The sequence below is a fragment of the Megascapheus bottae genome, chromosome 2 (assembly GCF_031878675.1).
Source record: "Megascapheus bottae isolate mThoBot1 chromosome 2, mThoBot2.hap1, whole genome shotgun sequence".
NCBI lineage: Eukaryota > Metazoa > Chordata > Mammalia > Rodentia > Geomyidae > Megascapheus > Megascapheus bottae.
The window spans coordinates 30779926-30803843 of NC_143510.1; the positions used below are offsets into that span (position 1 = coordinate 30779926).

The 23918-nt window shown below is 39.0% G+C and overlaps 1 protein-coding gene across 11 annotated transcripts in view; it reads right to left on the reverse strand.

The window, feature by feature from the left end:
• The window catches only part of Cadps (calcium dependent secretion activator), a 406170-nt gene that overhangs the window by 99765 nt on the left and 282487 nt on the right, over nucleotides 1–23918 (reverse strand). For 4 of the 11 annotated variants that reach the window (XM_090323382.1, XM_090323373.1, XM_090323339.1 and 1 more), the window contains exons 14-19: nucleotides 17276–17377; nucleotides 15404–15467; nucleotides 14863–14986; nucleotides 12455–12523; nucleotides 11557–11574; nucleotides 260–366 (exon numbers count right to left, since the gene is read on the reverse strand). In XM_090323382.1, coding sequence (XP_090179508.1) covers nucleotides 260–366; nucleotides 11557–11574; nucleotides 12455–12523; nucleotides 14863–14986; nucleotides 15404–15467; nucleotides 17276–17377 — 484 coding nt within the window. The remainder of the gene's footprint in view (nucleotides 1–259; nucleotides 367–11556; nucleotides 11575–12454; nucleotides 12524–14862; nucleotides 14987–15403; nucleotides 15468–17275; nucleotides 17378–23918) is intronic. The other 7 variants (XM_090323391.1, XM_090323346.1, XM_090323331.1 and 4 more) reach the window with 3 other exon arrangements.

Genomic DNA, 23918 nt, shown 5'->3' on the forward strand with positions numbered 1-23918 from the left:
TTTACCAGTATACTCACCAGATTTGTTTATTGCCAGAAGGAGCTAAAAACTTAGGCTGAAATGTACAACACATAACCACTCTTTGGTTGTTTAAAACAACCTTTCAAAGGCTTCTTCCAAAACTTCCACTTTCATTCACTTTGCCAGCCCAGTTAAAAGAAAATGGCGTCAAGGCATTGTGTTCAGAACCGGGTTGTGAATCAGCTCTGAAACTTCAGCCAAGGGACATCTAGCAACATTTTGCACTCAGCCTCCTCACCTCTGCATGGTGCTCCTCATTTTGCTGAAGAACTTCAATGACTAATTCAGCAAGACGTATTGTGTCTTCGAGCTTTTTGGCAGGAGTGATTAATCGGCCTACATTTTCTGGAGTACAAGAATTGGTGTTAAAATTCAGTGGTAAGTAGCAAGCTAGTTCTGTGGCCGTTAGAACTACTGGATAAGAAGTTTTGAATAGTTACCAATTTAAAAAAAGTTTCATGCAAATGTTTAATGCCATGTAATTAGTAGTACACAAACCATAAAGCCATTTTATTGTTCTTATCACCATCATTAGATATAATACATAGTAGAAAGAAAAAGCAGTGCTCCAGCTTCAGATTTGCACAAGTAGCTAATAGGAAGTCTATGACAGCCCACTGCAAACTGAGTGACATTTTGTATACACGTTCTTTAAAGACAGCATGAATGGATTCTTCTATCACCCTCTAGATTGTGTGTCTGGGCTACCTGGAATGGGGGAGGTGTAATAGTTGTTTTATCTTCATTGTTTTACACTTGTTTTGTAGATGGGCCACTTATGCTCACTACAACAGCACTTTTCTGTAATAGGTCTGTCTGCTGTTTAAGAGGTAGTAAAATGACTATCATGAAAATGCCTATTCAAAGGTCTGTTTGTTTCAAATTATCCAGAAAAGAGATTGGAAAAACCAGACATTCCTAAACCATTGTGGAGAATTATTTAAAATGATGCTAAGAACAGACTATGACATGGGCCGGTGGTAACTTCTGGCTGTAACTGAAATTTTATCAGGGAAATGGCAACCACAGACATATTTTGTTATTACTACTACTGTCTTTCATGTCTCTTGAGTTGACAGGATTGTGTGTTCACCTCGCACAAGGAGAATGTAGTTCCTAGCCTGTGTAGTATCCTTTACAGAGCAGAGTTCATGGATGTCCAACAATGTTATTATATTGCCAAAAGCTATAAATGATTATCCTTGGGGAAAAATAATATTGAAAATAAATGGTTTTCTCTTAGGCAATGAGTTGCCTTGAGTTCAACCATTCTAAACTCACTGGGAACTTGTAGTTCATGCTTGGCTCCCTTAAGACCTGGAAATGTTAGAATCAAGTTGGTGTGTGTGTGTGTATGTGTGTTTAACTGCTTTAGTACAATTCTATGCTTGATGGGTAGTTGGTAGGGCTACTGAAACTGATTTTCCTTTCTTCATCCCAGAAGCAGATAGGTTTTTTGCATGAAGTTCTTTGTCTGAGAGAAGTTCTTAATACTTCATAGGAAGTTTTTATATTTTATTGTGCTGTGTTGTGTTGTAGTGTACGTGTTGGTGAGAGGAATTTTAAATAAAATCTTTGGAGATCAATAGGGCTTTTGTGTGTGTGTGTGTGTGTGTGTGTGTGTGTGTGTCAGTCCTGGGCTTGAGCTCAGGGTCTGAGCACTGTCCTTGGACTTTCTCAAGGCTAGAGCTCTACCACTTGAGCCTCAGAACCAGTTCCGGCTTTTTTCTATGTACGTGGTACCGAGGAATCGAACTGGGGTCTTTACGCATGCTTGGCACGAAGCACTCTACCACTAGGCCAAACTCCTAGCCCTGCATAGTGGTTTTTGAAAGGCTTAATTTCCCATTGTGCACTCCTGAGCTAGGTGATAAGCACATTAGTAATTTAGTATTTAGTAATAACATTAATTCAGTGAAACAATGCTCCAGCCAATAGGAGCAAAGACTGATGGACTGGGTGGGGTAAGATTATCCAAGTGTTGACCAGCCTAGTAGCTGGTGTGAAACGATCTTTCTGGATTCAGGTCAATGAAATCTCCAAGCACAAATATGGTCAGATCTGTGTGAAGCATGCTGGTGGGCTTGTGGGCAGCATAAATGTAGGAATGAGATAAAGATGCATCAACACCTAGTAAAAAGAGGTGGGAAGTCAATAAGAGCTCACTGCCTGGTCTAGTGCAAAAATACTCAGATAGAATAAACCAATGCCAAGGATGACTTCTGTGCTTTGGGGAACCTGATTTGTTTGTGATTTCATCAATAAACTTTCAGGCATTTCTACAAACATACTGTGTATATATGCTTGGGTAATATGTGTAGAGTGAGGTATTTGCATTTTGATGGTAAAGATGCATAGGCTACTATTTTTATTAGTTGGCATTCACATTTACACATCAATTTGCAAACTCCTCATCCTATACTTATTATCCATTCGACACATACATCCACACCCCCACACACACATCACATACTTAACATACATTTTTCCTAGTAACCAGACAAGCCTGCACATTAATACAAATCTGCAGGAAATCCCGCTTAGGGCACATCTTTGAAATTTCTCACTTCAAAAATGGAGAACATTATCCTTTTGAATAGTGTTCACCAATCTAGGGGAAGTCTGGTGATACAGGCATATGAGAGAGCAATGAAATAATTCCCACCAGCATTTTCATGCACATTTGTTCAAAAAATTTGAACGATTTTTAGTTTTGGAGAAATCCAAGATGCTTAAACTAGGACTATCTGAAGATTTGTTTTAATACACAGTTCTCTTAGATTGACTACAATCTATACCAATAGATACACATAACGTGTGCATGTACACACAGTCAGCCTGTATGTGTACATGTACGCATATATGTGTATGCCTGATGTATATAGATATATATACAGACAGTATGTTTAATAAAACCTTTTTCAGTTTGACTTTAATATACAATCATTAAAGTAAGTGAGTTAGGATCCTTTAATCTACAATGCTTTATCTGCCAATTAACCCAGGTAGCCAGATTTTCATTTACTATTAATTAGTTTTGATTCTATTATCTATAGATCAAGCCACTTTAGGGAGATACAATACTATCTTCCGGTTCATTTGCTTCACTGATTTACTAGTTAAATGGAAAAAATCCCATGCACTAGATGTGATTTCTCAAAAATGTTGTCTTTAAAGAAAATATTGTGCAAAATCCTTCGGCACTTCCTCCCTCCCCCCATATGAGAGGTCAAGGAGAAGTTTGTGCTTAGCAATGATTTTTTTTGTCACTTCTGCTGTCTTGAAATGTACTGCAATATTCCTATCCCCCAATTTTGCACTCGCTGGAGCACTGACGAGAAGAAACTAAAAATACAGTTTACTTAGAAAACATTTCATACAACAGAATCGAAGCTCATAACATAGAAAAAATTGTCATGCAAAATGTTATGCAACAACAATGTTATTTTGTGCTGACATTGAGATTTGAAAATGTTGCATATGTCAGACATAGCTAGACAAAAAAAATGTGGACATATGAAAATAAATGCTCTCTTTCGAGTATCGTGAAACCTCTGGGATTTAAACTTGAGAGCCTGAGCCTCAGCTGATTATGAAACAAGATAAAATTTCAAGAAGAAAAGTGGACAGAAAAGCCAACTAAACTAGGAAGCTGCCAAGTAAAGGAATGATAAAGGTTTACAATACTTGATCTTGGCCTAGTCATGCCTTTGAACCTCTGACATAACATGCTGGTCTGCAGTTGGGTGAGTACAGGAGGCCCAGCAGGTAGCTGGGAAGCTGCCCAGGTAGATGAAGAGAGTAAAAAAATAGTAGAGAGACAAAGTGATTTTAACCGAGTGACAAGTAAAATGACAAACTCTGAAAAGAACAACTGAACAAGCAAACATGATAAAACACAAATGGAGAGCTGTTGCTTTTTTGGTGCTCCTTCAGCATTAGAGGTGTGTGACATGATTTGACAAGGACTCTAACCAGCATCTCCAGTAGTAGCCCTCTCCACACACTCAGGCTGAATAAAAATGCTTAGTGCTCTCTCTCTCTGGATGGGTACTTATCAGCATCACTGACCAAAAGATGCAACTTTAGTACCATGAAGAGCAACTACATAATGATAACCTGCTTTCTGCCTTTCACACAACCAGAAACAGGATGTGATGCAGTCACAGCTGGAAGTTTGGGCTTCTCATTCTCCACAAACCAGTTGCTTTCCTAGGTAAACTTGCACCTGCTTTTTAATCCTCTGTCACCACGGCCACTGCTGCTGCTGCTTCTTCCTCCCCCTCCCCTCCTCCTCCCCTTCTTCCTCCTTCTACTTCTTTTGCTTCTTCTTTTCAGTATCAGAGTTTGAACTCAGGGCCTAGATTCTCTTAGCTTTTTTACTCAAGGCTGGTGCTCTACATTTAAGCCACATCTCCATGTCTAGTTTTTGGGGTGGCTAACTGGAGATAAGCATCTCAAGGATTTTCCTGCTTGAGCTGGCTTTTAACGCCAATCCTCAGCTCTTAGCCTCAGTAGTAATTAAGCTTACAGGTATGGATCACTGGCATCTGGCTTTCTGTATTCTTCAGTTTACTATACATTGAAAAAATAGCTATCTTTTTCTCTATACTTGATGGGATTGTTGACAAGACTAAAGCAAGCAAGGTATAAAAGAGATCTCTGTCAAACCCAAGATTCCCACAAATGCTTCCTGCTACCTCCTCATTGTGAGAAGGCTGGAATTAATTACTTTCCAAAAGCAGATGAAGGGCTGTTATTAGTTCAAGTGAGCTAGGAAATATTCTTGCTCCCTTTGTGGAATTTCAACATGTCAAAATCTGTCATTTGAGGGAAAAATGTGTGGTATCTGATTGTTTCCAGCTCATTTAATTATTTTCAATTTGGAATTCTCATGGCTTTTATATTGTGGGTTGAATCATATATAAAAACTTGCCAGCTTATCAAATATGTTGCTCGCTATTCCAAATGTTAGAATACCATAATCAGCACTTGACCCATCTGTCATGTGGTTTACAATATCAGCACTGCAAACATCCCATAACAATGGCCTCCTGGTCCATACAGGCACTGAGCACCAGCAATCCTCATAGTTTGCTAACTGGGACAAGTATCTCACTAACCTTGAACCTGTTCTTTTCTAATAGCTCTCATTTATAAGGCAAATTCTGTATTGCGAGAGGCACATAATCTGCTGCCAAGTGTGCTTCTTGGTTTGCTTGAATTCTCAACTGGGAAAATTAATTTTACGGCAGGCATATAGGAAATGGAATTCTTGTGACATTAATCAAAAAAAAAACACGGAGTGAAAATGTAGATAAGTATAATTCTGCCAAAGCCAGCTATTCAAAAGCAAGACCTGATGGGATCATTTTTTTCCCTTGCTGGACTACCTCAATGTTTGGAATGTAAGACTAAATAAAATCTTTACGAGTTTCTTTTAAGTTGTTCAGGAAAGACTGGATGTAAATATAATTTGGAAAAAAATCAACTTTAAATGATAGTATTTAAAGCTAAGTACTATTGTTATTAAAACAAACAGTACTCCTTGTTTTACTTGTTTTTATTTATTTAGTGTGTGTGTGTGTGTGTGTGTGTGTGTGTGTGTGTGTGTGCGTGTGGACAGTACTCCCTAAATGTAGGCACATCTCTTGTCACACATCCTCACAGCTCTTTCAGTGTTACATACACATGCAGATCTGAAGGAAACTCCATCATTCTCTCCAGGTAACTGAATGAGTGACTGAAAACACTTGGTCTCATTAATAAAACCACTGAGGCACCCTGGGGTTTACCCATAACTCATGAGGCAGCCGATATGTATCTCAGCTCAATGGGTCTCGACGAGAAATTCATCAACAAATTCCTTCTTGCCAACTGCCTGTCCAGAATTCTGACAGTGAGGTTTGCCACCATAGAAAAACAAACTTCCTTAAAAAAAAATCTTCAAAGAGCAAAACAAAAACATCATACCTTGGTTTCCAACTTCATTTACCCAATTACCATTGCTTATGTTTACACAATTAAATCTGCTTGGCAGACAGAGAAAAAGAAAGAGAGAGTCGGGGGGAAGAAGGAGGAGAAGAAGAGAGGAGAGGAAAGGAGAGGAGAGAGAAAGAGAGAGTTAAACGTGACTGCAGAAAAACAAAAAGAGAATTCCTCGTATGCTCAGCAAAGCCAAGGAAGAGATGGATCCAGGAGTGAGAGACATTCCAATTAGCCCTTAAATAACCTGATAATCTCTGGTTCCAGCGAATGAATTGCCAGTCCCCAAAATATCACATGAAAATGGGTATGATTGATGAAAAGCCCACTTATTACCAAGCTCCAGCCATTAATATGTTGTTGAAAATGCCAGTGTTTGTACTATGTGATTGCTGAAAATAATGAGCCTGTAGAAACTTGCTGGGAATTGAGGTGGGAGTGAATAGAAGCCTGAGGAGGAACAGGAAACCAGGCAGATATAGTATTATGTTTCCTGGGGTACCTTTCTTTTCTAGAATGGGGTTGGAATGGACTAAAGACTCAACGTGATTTCTTTGGTGACAATACCCATTACATATACGTGATCCCCTTTGGTCTCCAGCAATCGTCTTCAGTAGATTTTATCTCAGACTCCATCTTGACAGTGATTGATAGATGAATATGTATTTTCTCTACTCTTTTCATGGAATTCATCTTTCTCTTTTTTTCCTAAAGGACCAAGATGGCCCAATATGTTGAATCTGTGATCTTTTAGAAATATACATCTGAACTTGTTATGCTGCTACTTCAAAACTTCTGATAGATGCCTTCATAATAGGAGTGAAGCTGTCATAGGTAGAGGTGTGTCTCACTGGTAGAGTGCTTATACTGGAATTAAAAGCATCAATACTGCAAAAAAAAAACCAAAACAAAGAAAGGGAATAATTGTATCCTATGCCCTAACAAGAGATGACTTTCCTAGTAAAAGCTGAGTTCTTTGGATGAAAGCTCTATTTGATTGCTTGCAGCCTACAATAAGAGCAAATTACGCACATCATCTGCTCTTGCCTATCAGATTCTATGTTTCTATGGTCTAGAACATTACCTGGTCCTAGGTAAGACCTCAAATATTGATGGAAGGCAGTTCTCCCTGATTCCCAATGCAGTGCTTTTATGGAAAACACAACACCTTGGGTTTCCACCTATGCAGCGAATTTACTTCTTAATGTACTAAGCTAAGATGCAGAGTAATAAACATCATAGCTGAACCCTAAAGCCAGAGAATAACTTAGTGTCAGAATACAACTTGGAAAGTATTGAAGGCAATTTAAACTATTTTAGGTAAATGAAAGTGATTAATATCCACAAGGAGTAGAGGGTTTTATAATATTTTCTCCAATTGGGACTGGGTAGTTGTTCCCACGAAAAGTGAGCATAATTCTGGACTGATCCAGGACAAAAGGTGTCCTTGTACATGCAGTAGCTTCCCTCAAAAAATTGCCTCTCCACACCCTGTGGCTCTGTTATGGAACTCAAAGTATCCTATAGAGGCCAATATATGAGACCAGCTTGGCCAGTGATAACACACATCATTATGATTGCTATTGTGACTGGTCAAGAATTGTCAGGTGATCTGCCAAATAAAGATATGGGAATAATGAATAACTTAATATTTTTATTTTTGGTTATTTGAGACTTAGGATCTTATATTTTTTTCACTAACAATCACAAGATTTTATTGTTTTAAAGCTGAAATTAGTTGAATATAAAGTTAGGGATTGCAACAGCTCAATGTTAAAACAGACTCTGTGACAAATCATGTTTGACCCTCCCCCAGTTTTTGAGCAAGTCTTATGATGTAACTCAGCAGTCCTTGAACTTATGAACTCTGCCTTCTGAATACTAGAATTACAGGATAACAGGCTTAAGCTTGGAGCATCTGGCTTTGTGGCATATATGTGTATGTATATATATATATATATATATTTAACATATCCTCTTCCCCGTCCCAAATCCTCTCTAGTGACACTCTTTCAAAAATGTTTTTCCTTGCTCACTGCTTTTGTAAAATACAAATGAGGTACTACATCACAGAATAATTTAGCTTGACAACAAAAATGATGAGAGCGAGGGGGCGAGAGGGAGATTTCATTCCTTATGTTTAAGACAGGTAGCATGAGAGGGTCTTCATCTTTGAATGGGCTAGATCTTACAAGGATGGGATCTGCCATTACTGGTTTTCTGATGAAGACACCAGGATGGGCGGCTTTGCATTATGAGTGTGTGAGCATGTGGCTATGCTGATGAGTATTCTGCATGTGGCAGTCTCTGACTCCTCCGACAGACCTTGACCCAAAGGAAATTTGACTGGGGAAAGCAAAAGATACAGAACCTACACACCACAGCATCCGTTGGGAAGTCCTGTGGATAGATTTGACGTGTTTTAGAAAGTTTCTGTCTGTGGAGGGGAAAGAAGTCCTCAATTCTTTGGCAATCTCAGGGAATCTCATCTGTGTCATGGGAAGATTTCACGGGAATACTGTCATGTTCAGATTTTGGTAATACTCTGTCCCCAGCACAGCCTGCTCTGTTGTTCTGTAATGCTCCCTATATTAAAGGTGGTGGGTAGTTTTGACATTAGCCATGACATGAATGGATACTTTCCAGTGCCCAGTCACATAGATCTGGAACATCTCCATTTGGAAAGAGACAAAGAGCAGAGTGTTTCACTTTAGACAGACTTGAGATCAAGTTGGGTTTGGAAAAGACAATTATCCTCCTGTATCGCAGCTCCCTCATTTATAAATGAAACAATAATGAAGCCTTCTTTATGGGACAAGAGTAAATGTCCAGTCAGAACCCCATGTGAAATCCTTTTCACAGTTCCAGGCTTCAGGATTGGGTAACTACCTCTGAATCTATCTGTTTTCTGGCCTTCTATCCACTATCAATGCCTCCCCCCTCTCTCTTTTCAATTCTATCTCAATCATCTATTTTTTCTATCTCTTCATCTATAAAGTATCTGCCCAATTTTTCAAATTGGACATATTGGCATGTTCAGAAGGAAAAAAAAACTTGTTTTATTTCAAATTCCAGTGGAATCGTTATGATGCTCAGAAAATTATGCGAGTATTTAGCCAAGAACTAAAGCAAAACAGCAATAGTAGTGAAAACTTTCTCAGAGCTTGCTTGGTTCAGAACATGTGATGATTTAAATGGAATTGCATTTCAAATAATAGCATTCATTTGCAGGATCACAGCTTTTCTCTCATAGACGAGCAGTCTTTTTCTCCCATTCTTTGAGCTACTGTAATGAAACTTAACAGTTAATTTCTAATAATGCTAGCAGACATCAAGTGTAAGTCCACCAGAAAGTCCTCTGCAACATCCTGACTATTCTAAAAGCACAGCCTGACTAAAGACCTCAGGAACTGTTCTCAATTTGAATCTGTAACCCTGACAGTTCCCTGACACCTCCATACACTTGGTTGTATAAAGTCGTCCATGCATTCATGCTCTACTCCTTAGGGAAATGTCAAAATAAGGGCGAGGCTAAGACCAAAAAGTATTTAAAGATTAGATGTTATTATGATCATTGTAATGATATATGATGCTTAGATATGGCCCCATATATCCCAAGCTTCAAAGTCTTCTCTATTGTGAACTTCTACTTATAATCCAGTGTTCTGCCTTCCTTATCTTCAGTCCTTTCTGTGTGATTTGTGTCCTTCCTCTCAGCTGGTGGGATGGTTTTTCTGCCATTGAAATGCCAAGTGTATGCAACCTTCTTGTTTAAGGAACCTTCAACGTCTCTGTCACCCTGGCAAGTGAGACCAATGTCCCCTGGACACTGTTACTGAGAATTGTCCCCAAGGGTCTCTGATATGCTAGGCAACTGCTTCACTACTTGAGCTTAGCTCCAGCTCCATCCACCCACCTACCCATCCATCCATCCACCCATCCATCTTTGAGATAGAGTCTTGCTTTGTAGCTGAGGCCAACCTTGAAACTTCTTAGTAGCCCAGACTTGGTTCCTGCTTTTAGCTTCTAACTGTTGGGATTATAGGCATTACATTATCATGCCTTGCCAGACACTGTTTCATTATGGCACTTAAGGGCCTTTTAGATCTTGGTCCCTGCTTCCTTGGCTACTCACAACTGCTACACTGTAAATGCTTTGCAGCCATATTTCATTACAGAGCAGATAAAAATGTGAGTTCGGATTCTAATTCATCACTTAGGCTTCCAGGAGAATGTTGTAAAGCTTTCCGTGCCTTGGTTTGCTTATCTATAAGATGGGAGTAACACCATAAGGGACACTGAAAATTAAGTGATCTGATACATGCAATGCATGTAGACATGCCTGGCATACTATACATGAAATAAGCATTTCCTATAAACAGATGTGAGTTATTATTATTTTGTTAGCTACATGGTGCTAGGTAAACTTTTGCACATGTTAATCCATCCAGAATGCCTTTTCAATCTCCAAACCCAGCTCCCCTTAGTGGATTTTTAATTCATCTCTCTCCAGATACAATTCAAATCTCATCACCTTTTGAAGGCTACCATGGTGGACTGACAGTGTCCTGCACTTCCAGCCCATAACTTAAGCAAGAGGTGTCAAAGCACATTGAATTTGTGATGTACTCATATGCACAGAGGTTCCCTAGGGCAAATAGTTGTTTCCCTTTTTTACGAAGTCACTGTCTTTTATCACTGTCCTTGCAATAAGGTAAACTTCCACAAAATCCTTGTGGAAAGAATGAATGAATGAATATTAGGGAGAGAAAGGTAGCTGCATGGGTCTTCCACTATTTATTCATAACCCACTGCTTGGCATGTGTCCAGCATGCTTTGTGTTGTTTGGGGATAAATTTAATTGGGGGAATGCTTTCTATCTTAAAGGCAACAACCAATAAACTACATGTTTCTTAATGTTAAGTTGCAGCTCTCCTTGCAATCAGCTCAGAAGTCTTAGGACCAGACAATAAAGAGAATTCTGAAAGCCTGAGAACTTTCTTATTACAAAACTTCTAACAACAGCTTTGGCTGAGCTAGCCAGACGGTGCTTCTTGTTTCATCATGTAATACACAGAATAACAACATGAACACAGCTTCTTCCTCTCTTGTCCAATACACATTCATCAAAGAACACAAACTTCTCCATAAGGTAGAATACAGAGAAAAGAAATGAAAAACAAACAAACAAAGGAAGATTCATTTGGCTCAATAACTTTTTTTCTTAAAGGAAAAAAATACACATGAGGCCAAATCACTGGACCCTAAAACCAAAGATGAAATGAAGCTGTTTAGCAAACCAGAATTCTGTTCCTTCAAAGCTTATGCCTTTATGGAAATTCTGCTCTATAAAGGTTAACGTTGAATGGGCATGAGATGTATTTAGACAGCACAAATTAACTCCTTAAGTATCATTGCAACTCCACATGGGTCTCTGGGAGTACATACCTTAAGGAGCTACTAAAACAAAACAAAAACAGAAACAAAACCATAAAACTGAGGATAACTCAACAGTCCTGATAATTGATAATGCATATACAATTGGTTCACCTGCATCCTTCTGATTCTCTATTTGAAAAAGAGAGCACAACAAGGAGAGAAGAGAGAGAGAAACAAGAACACATATGCAAGATTAATGAGTAAGTGGACCACAATGCCCCCCAGTTATGTGTGATTCATGATATTGGAAAGAAAAGGTTGCCCTTGTGTTCCCACCGCCCCAAAGTATGGGGGCCAGCAAAAAAAGGCTCCTTCACAGAGGTGGAAAATGCTGCACAAATAGAAAATTAGTAAAATTAAGTTTAATGTGAAATCAAGCTATGAAACATACATGAACTGTTCAAATGACAATTAAGTCATATGTTCTAGCCAGAGCTCAGAGGATAAGGACAAGGCAAAATCTCCAGAGAGAACAAGGAAGCATTTCTCAGCTTGAGAGAGAATAGATAGGAGACATGTAAGATCTAATTTTATTTATTAATTTTTATTTGGACAAAGAATGGACCACTGACTGTGATCTCATACCCGTAAAAGCTTGCCATCTTAAACATGGGAAAGAAGCTATGACTTTGCCCCAAATGTCCTTTTATCTGCATCGCTCCCCAGCCTAACTGCTACCTTTGGATTGTGTACCAGTGACAAGCACTTTACAAATTAGGGTTACACACAAGCAAAGTAAAAATGCATTCAGGTCACAGACAGAGAGTAACTGAAAAACTTACAGACACATCTGAGTTTATCACAAACAAATGGCTTAATTGTCTAACCTGTTTTAGGCTGATAAAAAGTGACTGGACTTCTCACACTGGGTTTCACAGACAGAACCAACAGACAAGCCAATGCTAAAAAACTTGAAGCAAGGAGAGTGAGTTGGTTTGGATCTGGATTTTCTTGAAATAATGAAAACAGAGAGTGAAGACAGCATGGCGGGGAGGTGGTAGGTACTCACGAATGGTTAAATCCATCACTTGGGAGGCCAAGCAGAAGACAGGATGCTCATACATTTCTCTCTTTTTCCCTATAAAAGAGGATTTGGGCATGCAAGAGGCTTAGGTCAGAGGTAAAGAGGTTAAAGGTCATAGGTTAGAGGAAAATGTTACATTAGCTCAAGGGAAAATAGCCACAGAGTATTTTGGGATAAACACAGGATAAAAGGAAAAGGAATTTCAAAATTTGAGATCTACTGGATTAACCATTCAGCATGCCGTGAGTCACGAGAGAGATTGTGACCATGATTTTACACGTCTCTTTAGAGTTGTTGGTAAGAATACAATGACCAAAAAACATCATGAGTAAAGGGAAACAGATTTTTATTGATTTAAGGCTCCAAGATACTAAGGATTTCAGACTTTAGTATCTAAGGCTCTTGAGGTATTTCTTCATAAACATAGTCTCCAGCAATATTACTACAACGTCTTTCCAAAATTCTCAGATAACTAAGTGGTTAATGTTTACAGAGAGGTATACATGTAAAAAATGGCACATTTCTTTTCTGAGGGTAGGATTAGAACCTTGTGAAAGAAAGCTGTCTGGTAGTAATATCTTTAAAGCTGCAATATCCCAGCCCATGGTGGGACTATGTTCATGAAAGAAAACCTAATACATGCAGCCAGAGGATGTTGGGTTGTTTGAATTAACAATCCCAGCATGCTTTGAAATTGGTGTCTCAGCCACTTTTGCAGAGATCACAGCAAAAAAAGTGGCTGAGCCAATCACGGACAAGGAAGGAGAGAAGCAAAAGAGAGCAGGTAGTGTGGAATGAGGTACTTCTCTGAAAAGAGAGTTGGGGGAAAAAAAGGCATTGGTTTCTTCAAAGAATCCCCAGACCTAAAAGTCACAGTGCAAAAGATAATTAACACAACCAAGAAGAATTGAGGCACAAAAGGAAATTACAGACCAGCTGATCTACTTTGGAAATGAATGCATTTTTACTTACAGATCTTAAAGTTTGTTATTGGATTTATTTATCTGAAAGAAGAGAGCAGATCTTACCAAAGGAGTACTAATAACTAAACCAAGAGCTCTGACGCAGCAGCCATGGCAACTGACTGCTTCTTGATCCCATCCCATCTCTGGCCTAGCCTAGAATTATTAGGAACCTGGTTGATTTTACCAAATCATGTCCTGGGATGGTAAATGCGGGAACAGTTAGTTACTGCTATGGCCCTTTAACAATCTTCACATTCCTCTATTTTTGTCACTCATTACCAAGTCAAGAGTTGATAAACATCCTTTTAGTGCCCAATTCTTAAGTGTTTCTCCCTGGATGCATCACAATGAATTCATTACCACTGGTACACAATTTGCATTGTCAGATAGACAAAACTGAGAGGAGGAGGAGAAATGTAATGCACAGAATGCTGCAAATTTGACATGATCTTAACCTAATTTTCTAAGGAAACAAGGACTTTGGCAGGCTAAATGATGGAGTTTAGGTGGTTGGTTAGGTTTTTATCTATTTATTTTCTTCCTCAGTCATGACCTGAGGTAGACAATGTGCATTGGTTGGTTTTAGTTGGGTGTGGTGTGTTTTGTGTGTGAGAGAATGTCAGATTCCAGAATGCAAACACACCAAGTTTTACACACAGAATTTCCACATTTATACACTTACACCACTGGGTCAAGTTGGGTGTGGTTTCAAGTCACCCTACAGCAGCCAACAGGGTAACAATGAAAAATAATTAATACCTTTGCTTATGAATAGGCCCTAAAGAACCATACCTTCTCAAATAATGTTTACTCAAAGTCCTTTTGGGGGATCATGTGGTCCTCAGAGACCTTTTCCCTGAAACTCCAGAAGACAGAAGTAATAAGAATCCTGGGTCTATACTAACAAGACTGAATAAGATCTAAAGCTCAGGTGGAGAAGGCTTGACACTAGCCTGACACCAAATTTCAAATACTCCCAAAGGGACAAGAAAGAATTTAGCAGAGCCTTGATGTTGTGTCACTCAATTCTTTTTGTTTTTGTTTTTAATTACCAATGCTATCAGCAGCCACCATCAGACTGCTTCTTCTCTATCTCCTTAAAAAAGGCAGTGATATTACCAAATTCTTTCGTAGGAAAGCATTAGCCACAGAGCAGAAACTGAGGGGCAACAGAAACCCTTCTGAAGAACCTTCCTTATCACATCCCTTAGTTGATATTCGTCCCTAACAAAGGCTGTCTCCTGAGCTTCTGTGGTCTTTCCATTCTTTTTTTTTTTTGGTCAAGGCCAAGAAAGCTTCCACATTTCAAGTGCTTTCAGGTTTTAGCTCAACATACTCAGACATACCACTAGATACACCCAGCAAAGACAGGCTTCCCCAGCGAGATACACCAATGCCAATCCAGAACTGGGACACAGGGAGCCTTACCTTCAATTTTGGCATACTCAGAGAGACGTGAGTAGTTGACCAGAGCAGCCTGCTCTAGGCATTTTCGGATGACTGTTTTTACCTCTTCTTGTGGTACTGGGGTAACAATATCTTTCATCAAAACCTTCCAGCAGAAAGAAGGAAAAAAACGATGATTAAGAAAGCCCAAACAATGCATAATGCAGTTCTACTTCTCTAATACTTCAAGTGTGAAATTAGTTGTGAAGGTTTCTCCAAGACTGATGAAGAGCCATGGTGAGAAAGAAAAGAGAGAGGGGGGAAAAAAAAGCCCAGCATAGTAAAGAGGGCAAAGCCCATTCACAAATCAGGGAAAGGCCATAAGGACCTTTTCAATCTTTTCAAATTCTTATGTTTTTGGATGTCTGGAGACAAAATTTCTTCCCTTACTTTTTATAATGGTTTTGATGAATGGTAAACACATCCTTTGAAAATAACAAACTAGGTCATTCAATTACAATACTTCCTTACAATCATGGTGTATCTACCTATCTCTTCATGGGCCTCTCACACTTATTCTTACCCTTTCCAAGAGTGAGAGAGTAGCTTTTAAAGCACCTTCCGGCCGACCAAATGGAAAGCAATACCTAAAAAAAAAAACAAAGATTTTAGGTTGCCCAAATTGATTACTTTTTAGCAGGAAATATGCTGCAATTTGATTCCTATAGCAACTCCTGCTGAGGAACGGAAAATGCTTTTTATTTTGTCACATTGTGTTATGTTAATCTGAATTCACACCCTATATGTGTGTATATAATATATATATGTGTATGTGTGAATAATGACTAAAGAAGGACTCTGCAAATGTCTGCAAAAGAAAAGAGTATTTCAAGTGATGACATAAGGCTCTGTTTGGATTTCTATTGTGAAGAATTATTAGTTAGTGCTAATGTCACTTTACGTATTATTACAGAGCTCCACATAAAAAAATTAGGTGAAAAAGACTAAAATTCAAATACAGTTTTTAATGCCCTACAGAATAAATGCATGAACTTAAAGTGATGGGGTTAGAGTAGATTTGATTGATGATTCTGAGAACTGTCCTTCCGTCCTTGCAGTTTTTCTTTGCTATTGGATCTCCTGCTATTGGTTACAGTTCTTTTTGCTAGTCCTGGGGCTTAAACTCAGAGCCTGGGCACTGTCCTTGAGCTTTCTGAAGGCTAGCACTCTATCACTTGAGCCACAGCACTGTATTTGGCTTTTGTGTATGTGGTTCCCAGGAATTGGACCCAGGGCTTCGTACATTCTAGGCAAGCACTCTACCACTAGGCTACCCACCAGGCCCAGATTTTTTTTATATTTTTTTATTGTAATTAATAAAAGGGTTACATGATATTTGCCAGATAGAAGGTGCATTAATTCACATACATTGATACCCTTTCACATGTCTTGGTACCCATTACCCTCCCCCGCCCCCTCCCCCTGCCCCGTCTTGGTTTTCCCCCCTTCCCTATCAAATTTTGCCCAGATTTTTTTTTAACCAATAAGGGATCCTTTGTCAAAATCTTGTTCCATGGAAAGGAAGATTTGGGTAGGACAGAGAACAATATGTGGGGTACAGCTATTGTTCAGTGAGTGTTTTAGGTTATGTTGAGCTCTTCAAAACAGTCCACAGTAGACAGAGTAGCATGGGGGTAATTAGGGTATCCTGGTGAGTTCCTTCACCAAGATTACCAAGTTCTGAGATTTAAAAAAAATCATGAGTTGATAGTCCCCCCTCCCCGCCCAGCCTCCTGTCCCATACAAAAACTGGCATAGAGAAACTGTTAATAAATAATAACTATTATAAATACTGTGACTATTTTAAGTCACTATTTCAGGGTTCTTGGTCCAAAACCCAAAACGATAGCATTAGACTTTCCCAATTTGTTCCAAGGCAGAAGTGGGCTAAGCAGCATCAAGGGTTAAATACAGGATAAGCTTGGCTGTCTCTAGTGTGTGAAGAAGATCTAATCCTCTGAGGATACTCCAAGCTGTTTTTGTCTTTCTTCCTTTCATGGCATAGACAGCTAGTCCTACTTCTGAGGGTATGGAGGAGGGGGAAGGTATCTTATAGGCATGGTATCACCTCTCCTCCCTTTTCATTATGATCTAATTGACAGTCAATTTTTTCTCTACTGTTTTATTTTGGAACTAGGAAGGAGCTTCAAATCTACTTTTTAAACAATTGATAACCACAGTCAGCTCACACCGGCTGAAATGGAAAGTACCTATGAATCTGAAGTTGGCTAGTTGTTGCAGAATCATGATCAGTGGGCCTTGACTTTTCTACTCAGCCTTTTCTAATGGTCCCACAAATCTCTGACAAGTGGAGAGTTTTGAGAAACTGAAACCTTTGGTTTGTGTACCTCCAGTTCTCATCCTCTACATGTGCCCCCAGACCTGGGATCCTTACCTAAAATGAGTAATCTGGTTCTCCAGCAGAACTCGGAGTCTCTCCTTGATTTCTTCAAAGCGTTCCTTTTCCTCAACGGTCACTGTTCCAATCCCATCAGGCCTGAAAGAAAACATGTTCTGAAGTGATGGAAAACTTATATATGGACACCATCCAATTAAATCTGTAGTAGGAGAAACTGGTCCTTTTCAGATGTGACAGCCATGATTGCTGTGACTGGAGGAGAATCCTTGCTATTCAGGACAGGCTTCTAAAGGGGATGGCTGTGTTAGAGACATTCTAAAGACATCTGCAGAGTAGCTCATTTTTTACCAAAGTGTATATGGTGGTACCTTGAAGGTTAAGTCCAGTTCTTACATGTATCTGTTTGTGTGTAGCTTCTTAAAATATTTGCACTTGTTGCCAACATTTTTTATTTTGAAATTAGGAAAATTATATTATCCAGTTCTAATTTCTGATTTCCCTTGAAAGCTGAAAACAGCTGGCTGGTCTTCTTGGGCCAGTGACAACTAACAGTATTTTCCTGAGCTAACATGGCTACCCACCAAGCCCACTTCACTTGAATTTGGATTCCTAAACTAGGCATGGCAATTCCTATGAAAAATGATGCCTTGCCACAGCGTCTCATTCAGTGTTCAATGTTCTTAAATGGCTCAATTTATAGCTCAGATTAATTTACACACTCACGTATAAACTGAAGGGAAAACCATGTCTTCCAATTTTGGCAAATAACTCATCAGAACACAGAGAAAGCCATATGTAAGTGATGAATTGCATCACAATCACAATCATCTCAGTTCTGTGTTACCAATGCACACACATGTACATTGCCCCCATTCATTGCAGGGTCATTCAAGTTGGAGATATAAAGTAAGATTGCAAAGGGATAGCCCAGATGGATCCAAATTGACATTGGATAATTGGATCCATTCAAAGCCTTCCATTTTCCAGATTTTGAGCACCTTGTTTTAATGACTGGCTGAGCCAGTTTGCAGGTTGATGTGTCACCACACAACTTCCACTGGAACATTCCTCAGTGTGCAAATGCGAGTCATTACAAGACCAAACAAATAGTGGTTATTTATAGACCTTCTAGAGGATCCATAAGAACTTCGGAAAATCTTTTAATCCCAGAATGACTGCACAAAAGATTTGGTAATGGACAAAAGTGTACCACCTTATTAACTGGACAACTTCTCTTCTTTTCAAATAATAAAACCATCCTGTTGGAAAAATGAAAATGATTTCATCTTCCACTTTATTAAAAGCATCCTGAAGAGTAAAATCCAGTTCAGTCTATTCGGCACACGTATACAAACTCAGAGTAAGAAAGATGGCAAAATGTCAAATATCAAAGAGGCTTTGAAATACAGAGGTATGTTCTTTTGTTTTCCAAAGTTTCCAGAAAATATCAGTGCCATATTTTCCAACTTTTTAGAAAATTTAAATGGTACTTCAAAATTCACTAGTTTTTTTGTGTGTTTGTTTTACTTTTTAATCTATAATCCTATATTAAGTATCAGGATTTGGCCCCCACAAATCCATGCCGATTCTCTTGTTACTTATGTAATTATAGTTTTGGCAATTATATTTTCTTTTTCTTAAAAAATTCATTGTACAGGTGATGTACAGAAAGGGTACAGTTACATATGTCAGGTAATGAGTATATTTCAGTATCACCCTCTCCATTTTCTCCCAGGTTTTCTTTACCCAAAATTCAACTTGCTGATTCACTAAACATATATGCAGTTGGCATATCTATTGTTGGTGTAAATAGCCCTACTTTATTTTTTATATATTGGAAATAAAACAAACTAATCTCATTCAGGATGTAAAGTGCACCAGCAAATTGTGAAGTCTTGAATTCATAAACTGTCATGCTGACTAAAAGCTCCTTTATTGCCAGTTGTGGGGCTTGAACTCAGGGCCTAAGCACTGTCCTTGGACTTCTTCTCAAGGCTAGAGCTCTACCACTTGAGCCACAGCACCACTTCTAGCTTTTTTTCTATGTATGTGGTACCAAGGAATCAAACCAGGGTCTTCATGCATGCTAGGCAAGCACTCTACCATTAGACCCAACACCCGGCCCCAAATAAAAGCTCCTTTGAACAACTACTTAAGTATTTTAAAAATTTGATATTTGGGCATCGGTATATTTTTGGTCATATGTATATGTACATGCTTGGTTAGGGAAAAATCTCAATATAAGATTAATAGAGAAAAAATATTGCTAAATGTAATTTACAGTTTAGGAAGGGGCTTATAGATCATAATCAAAATCGTCAAAACCATTTATCAGGGATAGCCCAGAGATATCTGTGGCCTTTACTAAAAGAGAAAATTCTCTGTTAATCAAATCTTTCATTCATTATGTAAGAAACATAAGGTTGGTAGCCTTTTCATTTGTGTCTGAGATGACAAGAACTTATGTACCTTTCCTTCTTGGCTAATTCTCACTGTTCAGGGTATTATTACAAAATGTGATATTTGATCCTACTTGCTGTCTTTTGTTCCGATGTTTCACGTTTATAATTATTATTATTTTTTTGCTAGTACTGGCTTGAACTCAGGGCCTGAGCCCTGTCCTTGGGCTTTCTCAAGGCTACAGCTCTACCACTTGAACCACAGCACCACTTCTGGCTTTTTTCTATGTGTGTGGCACCGAGGAATCGAATCCGGATCTTCATGCATGCTAGGCAAGCACTCTACCACTAGGCTAAACTCCCGGCACCCACATTTGTAATTATTAAAGGTATCAGAAGGGATAATTAATAGGTCTGGCTACTAGCAGCTTGGCGGAGACTGGAGAATTATGGTTTGAGGTCACTCTGTTCAAAAATGGACCTCCTATCTTGAAAATAACCACCATACAAAAAAAGAACTGGTGGTGTGGCTCAAGTGATGTAGCTTGCTTACTAAGTATGAGGCTCTGAGTTCACATTCTAGCACTACCACAATAGGCATCAGAGAGTAGCTTACACTTATTTTCTGTTAGCAAAATGAAATATGGCATATAAATACAATAAATAAAATAATAAAGAAAATAGCATTTTGCTTCTCTGTTCATCTTTCTGTAGGTTTCCTTTCAAATAGTTAATCTCACTACTGGAAAAAAGCAAATAACTAAAAATCTACTGTTGTAGTCTCCTTATTTTGCTTCCTGATTACCTGTTGTTGGTACAAATAGCCTTATTTTATTTTCTTATTTTAATGAAAATAAACAAACTAACAACATTCAGGATGTAAAGGACACCAGCAAATTGTGAAGCCTTGTATTCATAAACTGTCATGCTGAATAAAAGCTCCTTTGAATAACTACTTAAATATTTAAAAAATGTGATTTTTGGATATCAACTGCAAATTTATTTAGAATTGCCAGAACTGTTCTGAAATGGTATTGGTGACAGGAAAGGCTATTTCACAAACTGGGGAACAGACAGAAACACACACACACACACACACACACACACACACACACACACACACACACACACGAGTGCCAGGACTATCATTTGTTGAAGGCTACAAGTTCTCTCCATATTAGTTTAAAAGCATAAGCATCCAACTTTCAATTGACTTCACTATTGAAAAATATCCTACCACGGGAATTTCCTTCCCACTGACCGCTGTAATTTTTAACCAGCGGTGGAGTAGAATGTGTAGGGCCTGCCAAGTGGGCATTCCTGGCTAGTATTTTAGGACTACTCTTTTCTACACAAGAAATGCGTACCTTTTCCTAGAGCAGTGGTTCTCAAACCTGGGCCTGTCCCCCATGTCATTTGGAGGCCCAGGACAACTGAGACTGCAAGGTGGGCCTCCCTCAGAACTTCTCAAGCCTGCGATGGGGGTCTGAGAATTTGTATTTCTTACAAGTTCTTTGTTACTGCTAGCTCCAGGGACACATTTTTTGAGCCATTTTCTAGAAGGGGAGAAAATCAACCGAAACCTTGACATAGGCTCTGCCAGGGATTGAAACAACATGTCATGCTTGCTAACCAAGTGCTCTTTGAGTCATACTTCTAGACCTTTTTGCTTTCTTGTTTGCTTTTCAGATAAAGTCTCTATAACTTTTCCTTGGTCTGGCCTCTTACCTCTACCTCCCAATTACCTGGGATCTACCACCATGCTTAGCTGAAAGAATATTTTTGATTTAGGGTTCTCAGTTTCCTAAGTTGGGAAGGAATTTGGAGCCAGAGACTGAAAGGGTACATGGTCTACTTATTAAGCTTCCAATCCTTTCCAAAGAGATATTTGCACCATTTCCAAGGTACATCTGAGAAACCCTGGCTGCCAAACCATCACAGCAGAACTGTCTTCATAGCTCATAGAGGCCATGTTATATGCTTTTTCTTTTTTTTTTTTTTTCCCCTAGAAACAAGAGAGTGCTTCTAAAATTGTAAAAAAAAAAATCCCTGGCTGTGTCTTGTGTCATTTCTTTGTCAATATTTTTAACACTTAAGAAGTGGCAGAAAATGAGAAGAGAGGAAAGATAAAGCTGGAATTTAAAACTTGCAGCTAGAAAGTCCTGGGGTGGGATATATAATATAGTCTAGGAGACTGAAGAGCTCCTCTTTCAAGTCTGTCCTGTCCCTTAAGGCTTTTGCTTTATAGCATTACTGCTGGCCCACTGTTGCCTCTTCCACTTCTACCTCCTCCTCCTCCTCTTCCTTCTCCTCCTCCTCCTCTTTCCCCTTCTCTTTCTCTTCTTTCTTTTCTTTTTTGTGACATTACTGGGGTTTGAACTGAGGGCCTCATGCAACTTGCTTAGCTTTTCACTCATAACCAGTCCTCTATTACTCAAATCACACCTTCACTTCCAGCTTTTCTTGTTATAGAAGATAAGAGCCTCATAGATTTTTCTGTTAAGGCTGTTTTTCAAACTATGATCAGATCTCAGTTGCCTGAGTAGCTAGGTTTACAGGTATGAGCTACTGTCTCGTGACTGTATTACCATTCCTTACTTAGCTCCAGTTTCCCCTGCCTTTCCTTATGTTATCAGCATCATCCCAAATAACTCCCTTTGTTTATGTAAATTTTATTACTTATGTGATGTGGAGGAGGCCTTTGAACCTAGCTTTAGGAAAACACACAAACACACACACACACACACACACACACACACACACACACACACACACACACACACAGGGAATGGCAGGTTGGTAGGTCCTGGTCTCCAGTTCCAACTAACTGCACACTGGCTAACAACCCAGTTCTCGTATATCATGATCCTTGCAAACTTGAGACAATATGCAGGTCAAGTGCAGTCATTTCTGGAATTGAGCTGAAGACTGGAAGCTCTCCACCTGCAGGCCATGGCTGAGGCCAGAAGTGGGTCTCTGAGGCCTCAGTAGACTATATCGCATGTGACATGGTGCACATCTCTGGAATCCACCTTTCAAGTTTTCGGCAAACCATTTTCTCACTGTCCTTCACAAAGCTGACATTTTCGGCAGCACGAGAGGAAAGATGTCATGTCGGCTGCTCTTCAAGTCCTTGTCATCATGGTTAGCACCAGTTCTGTCATCTTCACTCTCCTCACAATCTCCCACTTGAGCCATGTCACAAACAATAATAGATCCAGAGTTGCATTTTTCCTTTTTCCCTTCCTATGTACATACATATATGTATCTATCTATCTATCTATCTATCTATCTATCTATCTATCTATCTATCGTCAAATAAAAACTATCATAACCCAGCTACTCATCCTTTGATGGGTACTGGATATGCAAATTGTTCTCCTTTTCTTCAAAATTTTGAGCTTAATGTCTATTGTAGAATGAATTCAATGTATCTGGGTGCTGGGCTTTTAATACAAACTACCTTATTCTGCTATTTGAAATTAAGTGCGAACAATCTACTTAAATATATAATGTATTTTGTGCAAGAACCCGACCTCTTTGGAGTCACTAAATTGTCTGTCATTACACATCCAGGTGAGCACGCAGATTCCTGGCACTTAATTATCCGGTGAGCATGACTTTCTATTTCATGTCAAAATCCAGGTCACAAATCCTTCTTTAGGAAGGTAAGAGATATTTTCAAGAAGCTCATGGGCAAAATTAATTCCAAGAGTACAATGATTAATGTATTTTGATAGTACATCTCTTGGGTGATTAAGTATAGAATCCAGGTATAAAAAAGAAGCAGATGAATTTAACAGAAGAGGAAAGAGTATCTGGTCCACCACACTGCACACAACCAGCTTTAAGCCTCTAAGCATTACCAGCTAGGGGTAAAACTCCAGCTGAAGAGGGAATATACTTCCATCTCCAAATGCAAATGTCCACATATGCTGGTACAGGCACTGTAAACATGATATATTCTCTCTCTCCAAATGGATGCATGCCTACAGACCGCATTATGGATCCATGAAAATGTCCTTAAACAAGCATGATAACTGAATCCTACTTGCTACTGAGTTGTTCCAGCCCAGAAACACGAGAGCTTAAAGGGCCAGAACAGGACAGAATATTTCACATGTTCCTGCAGTGTTCCCTGTAGAAGACACTCACACCGAACACTCTTCCCCCTTTGATTTTTTCATTTTAAAGTAACTTCTCCTTAAAACTCTTTATCCATCTGATTTTTAGAGTGAAATACCTCTGAATTTAATCCTCGGGTGGAACATTTTTCCTTT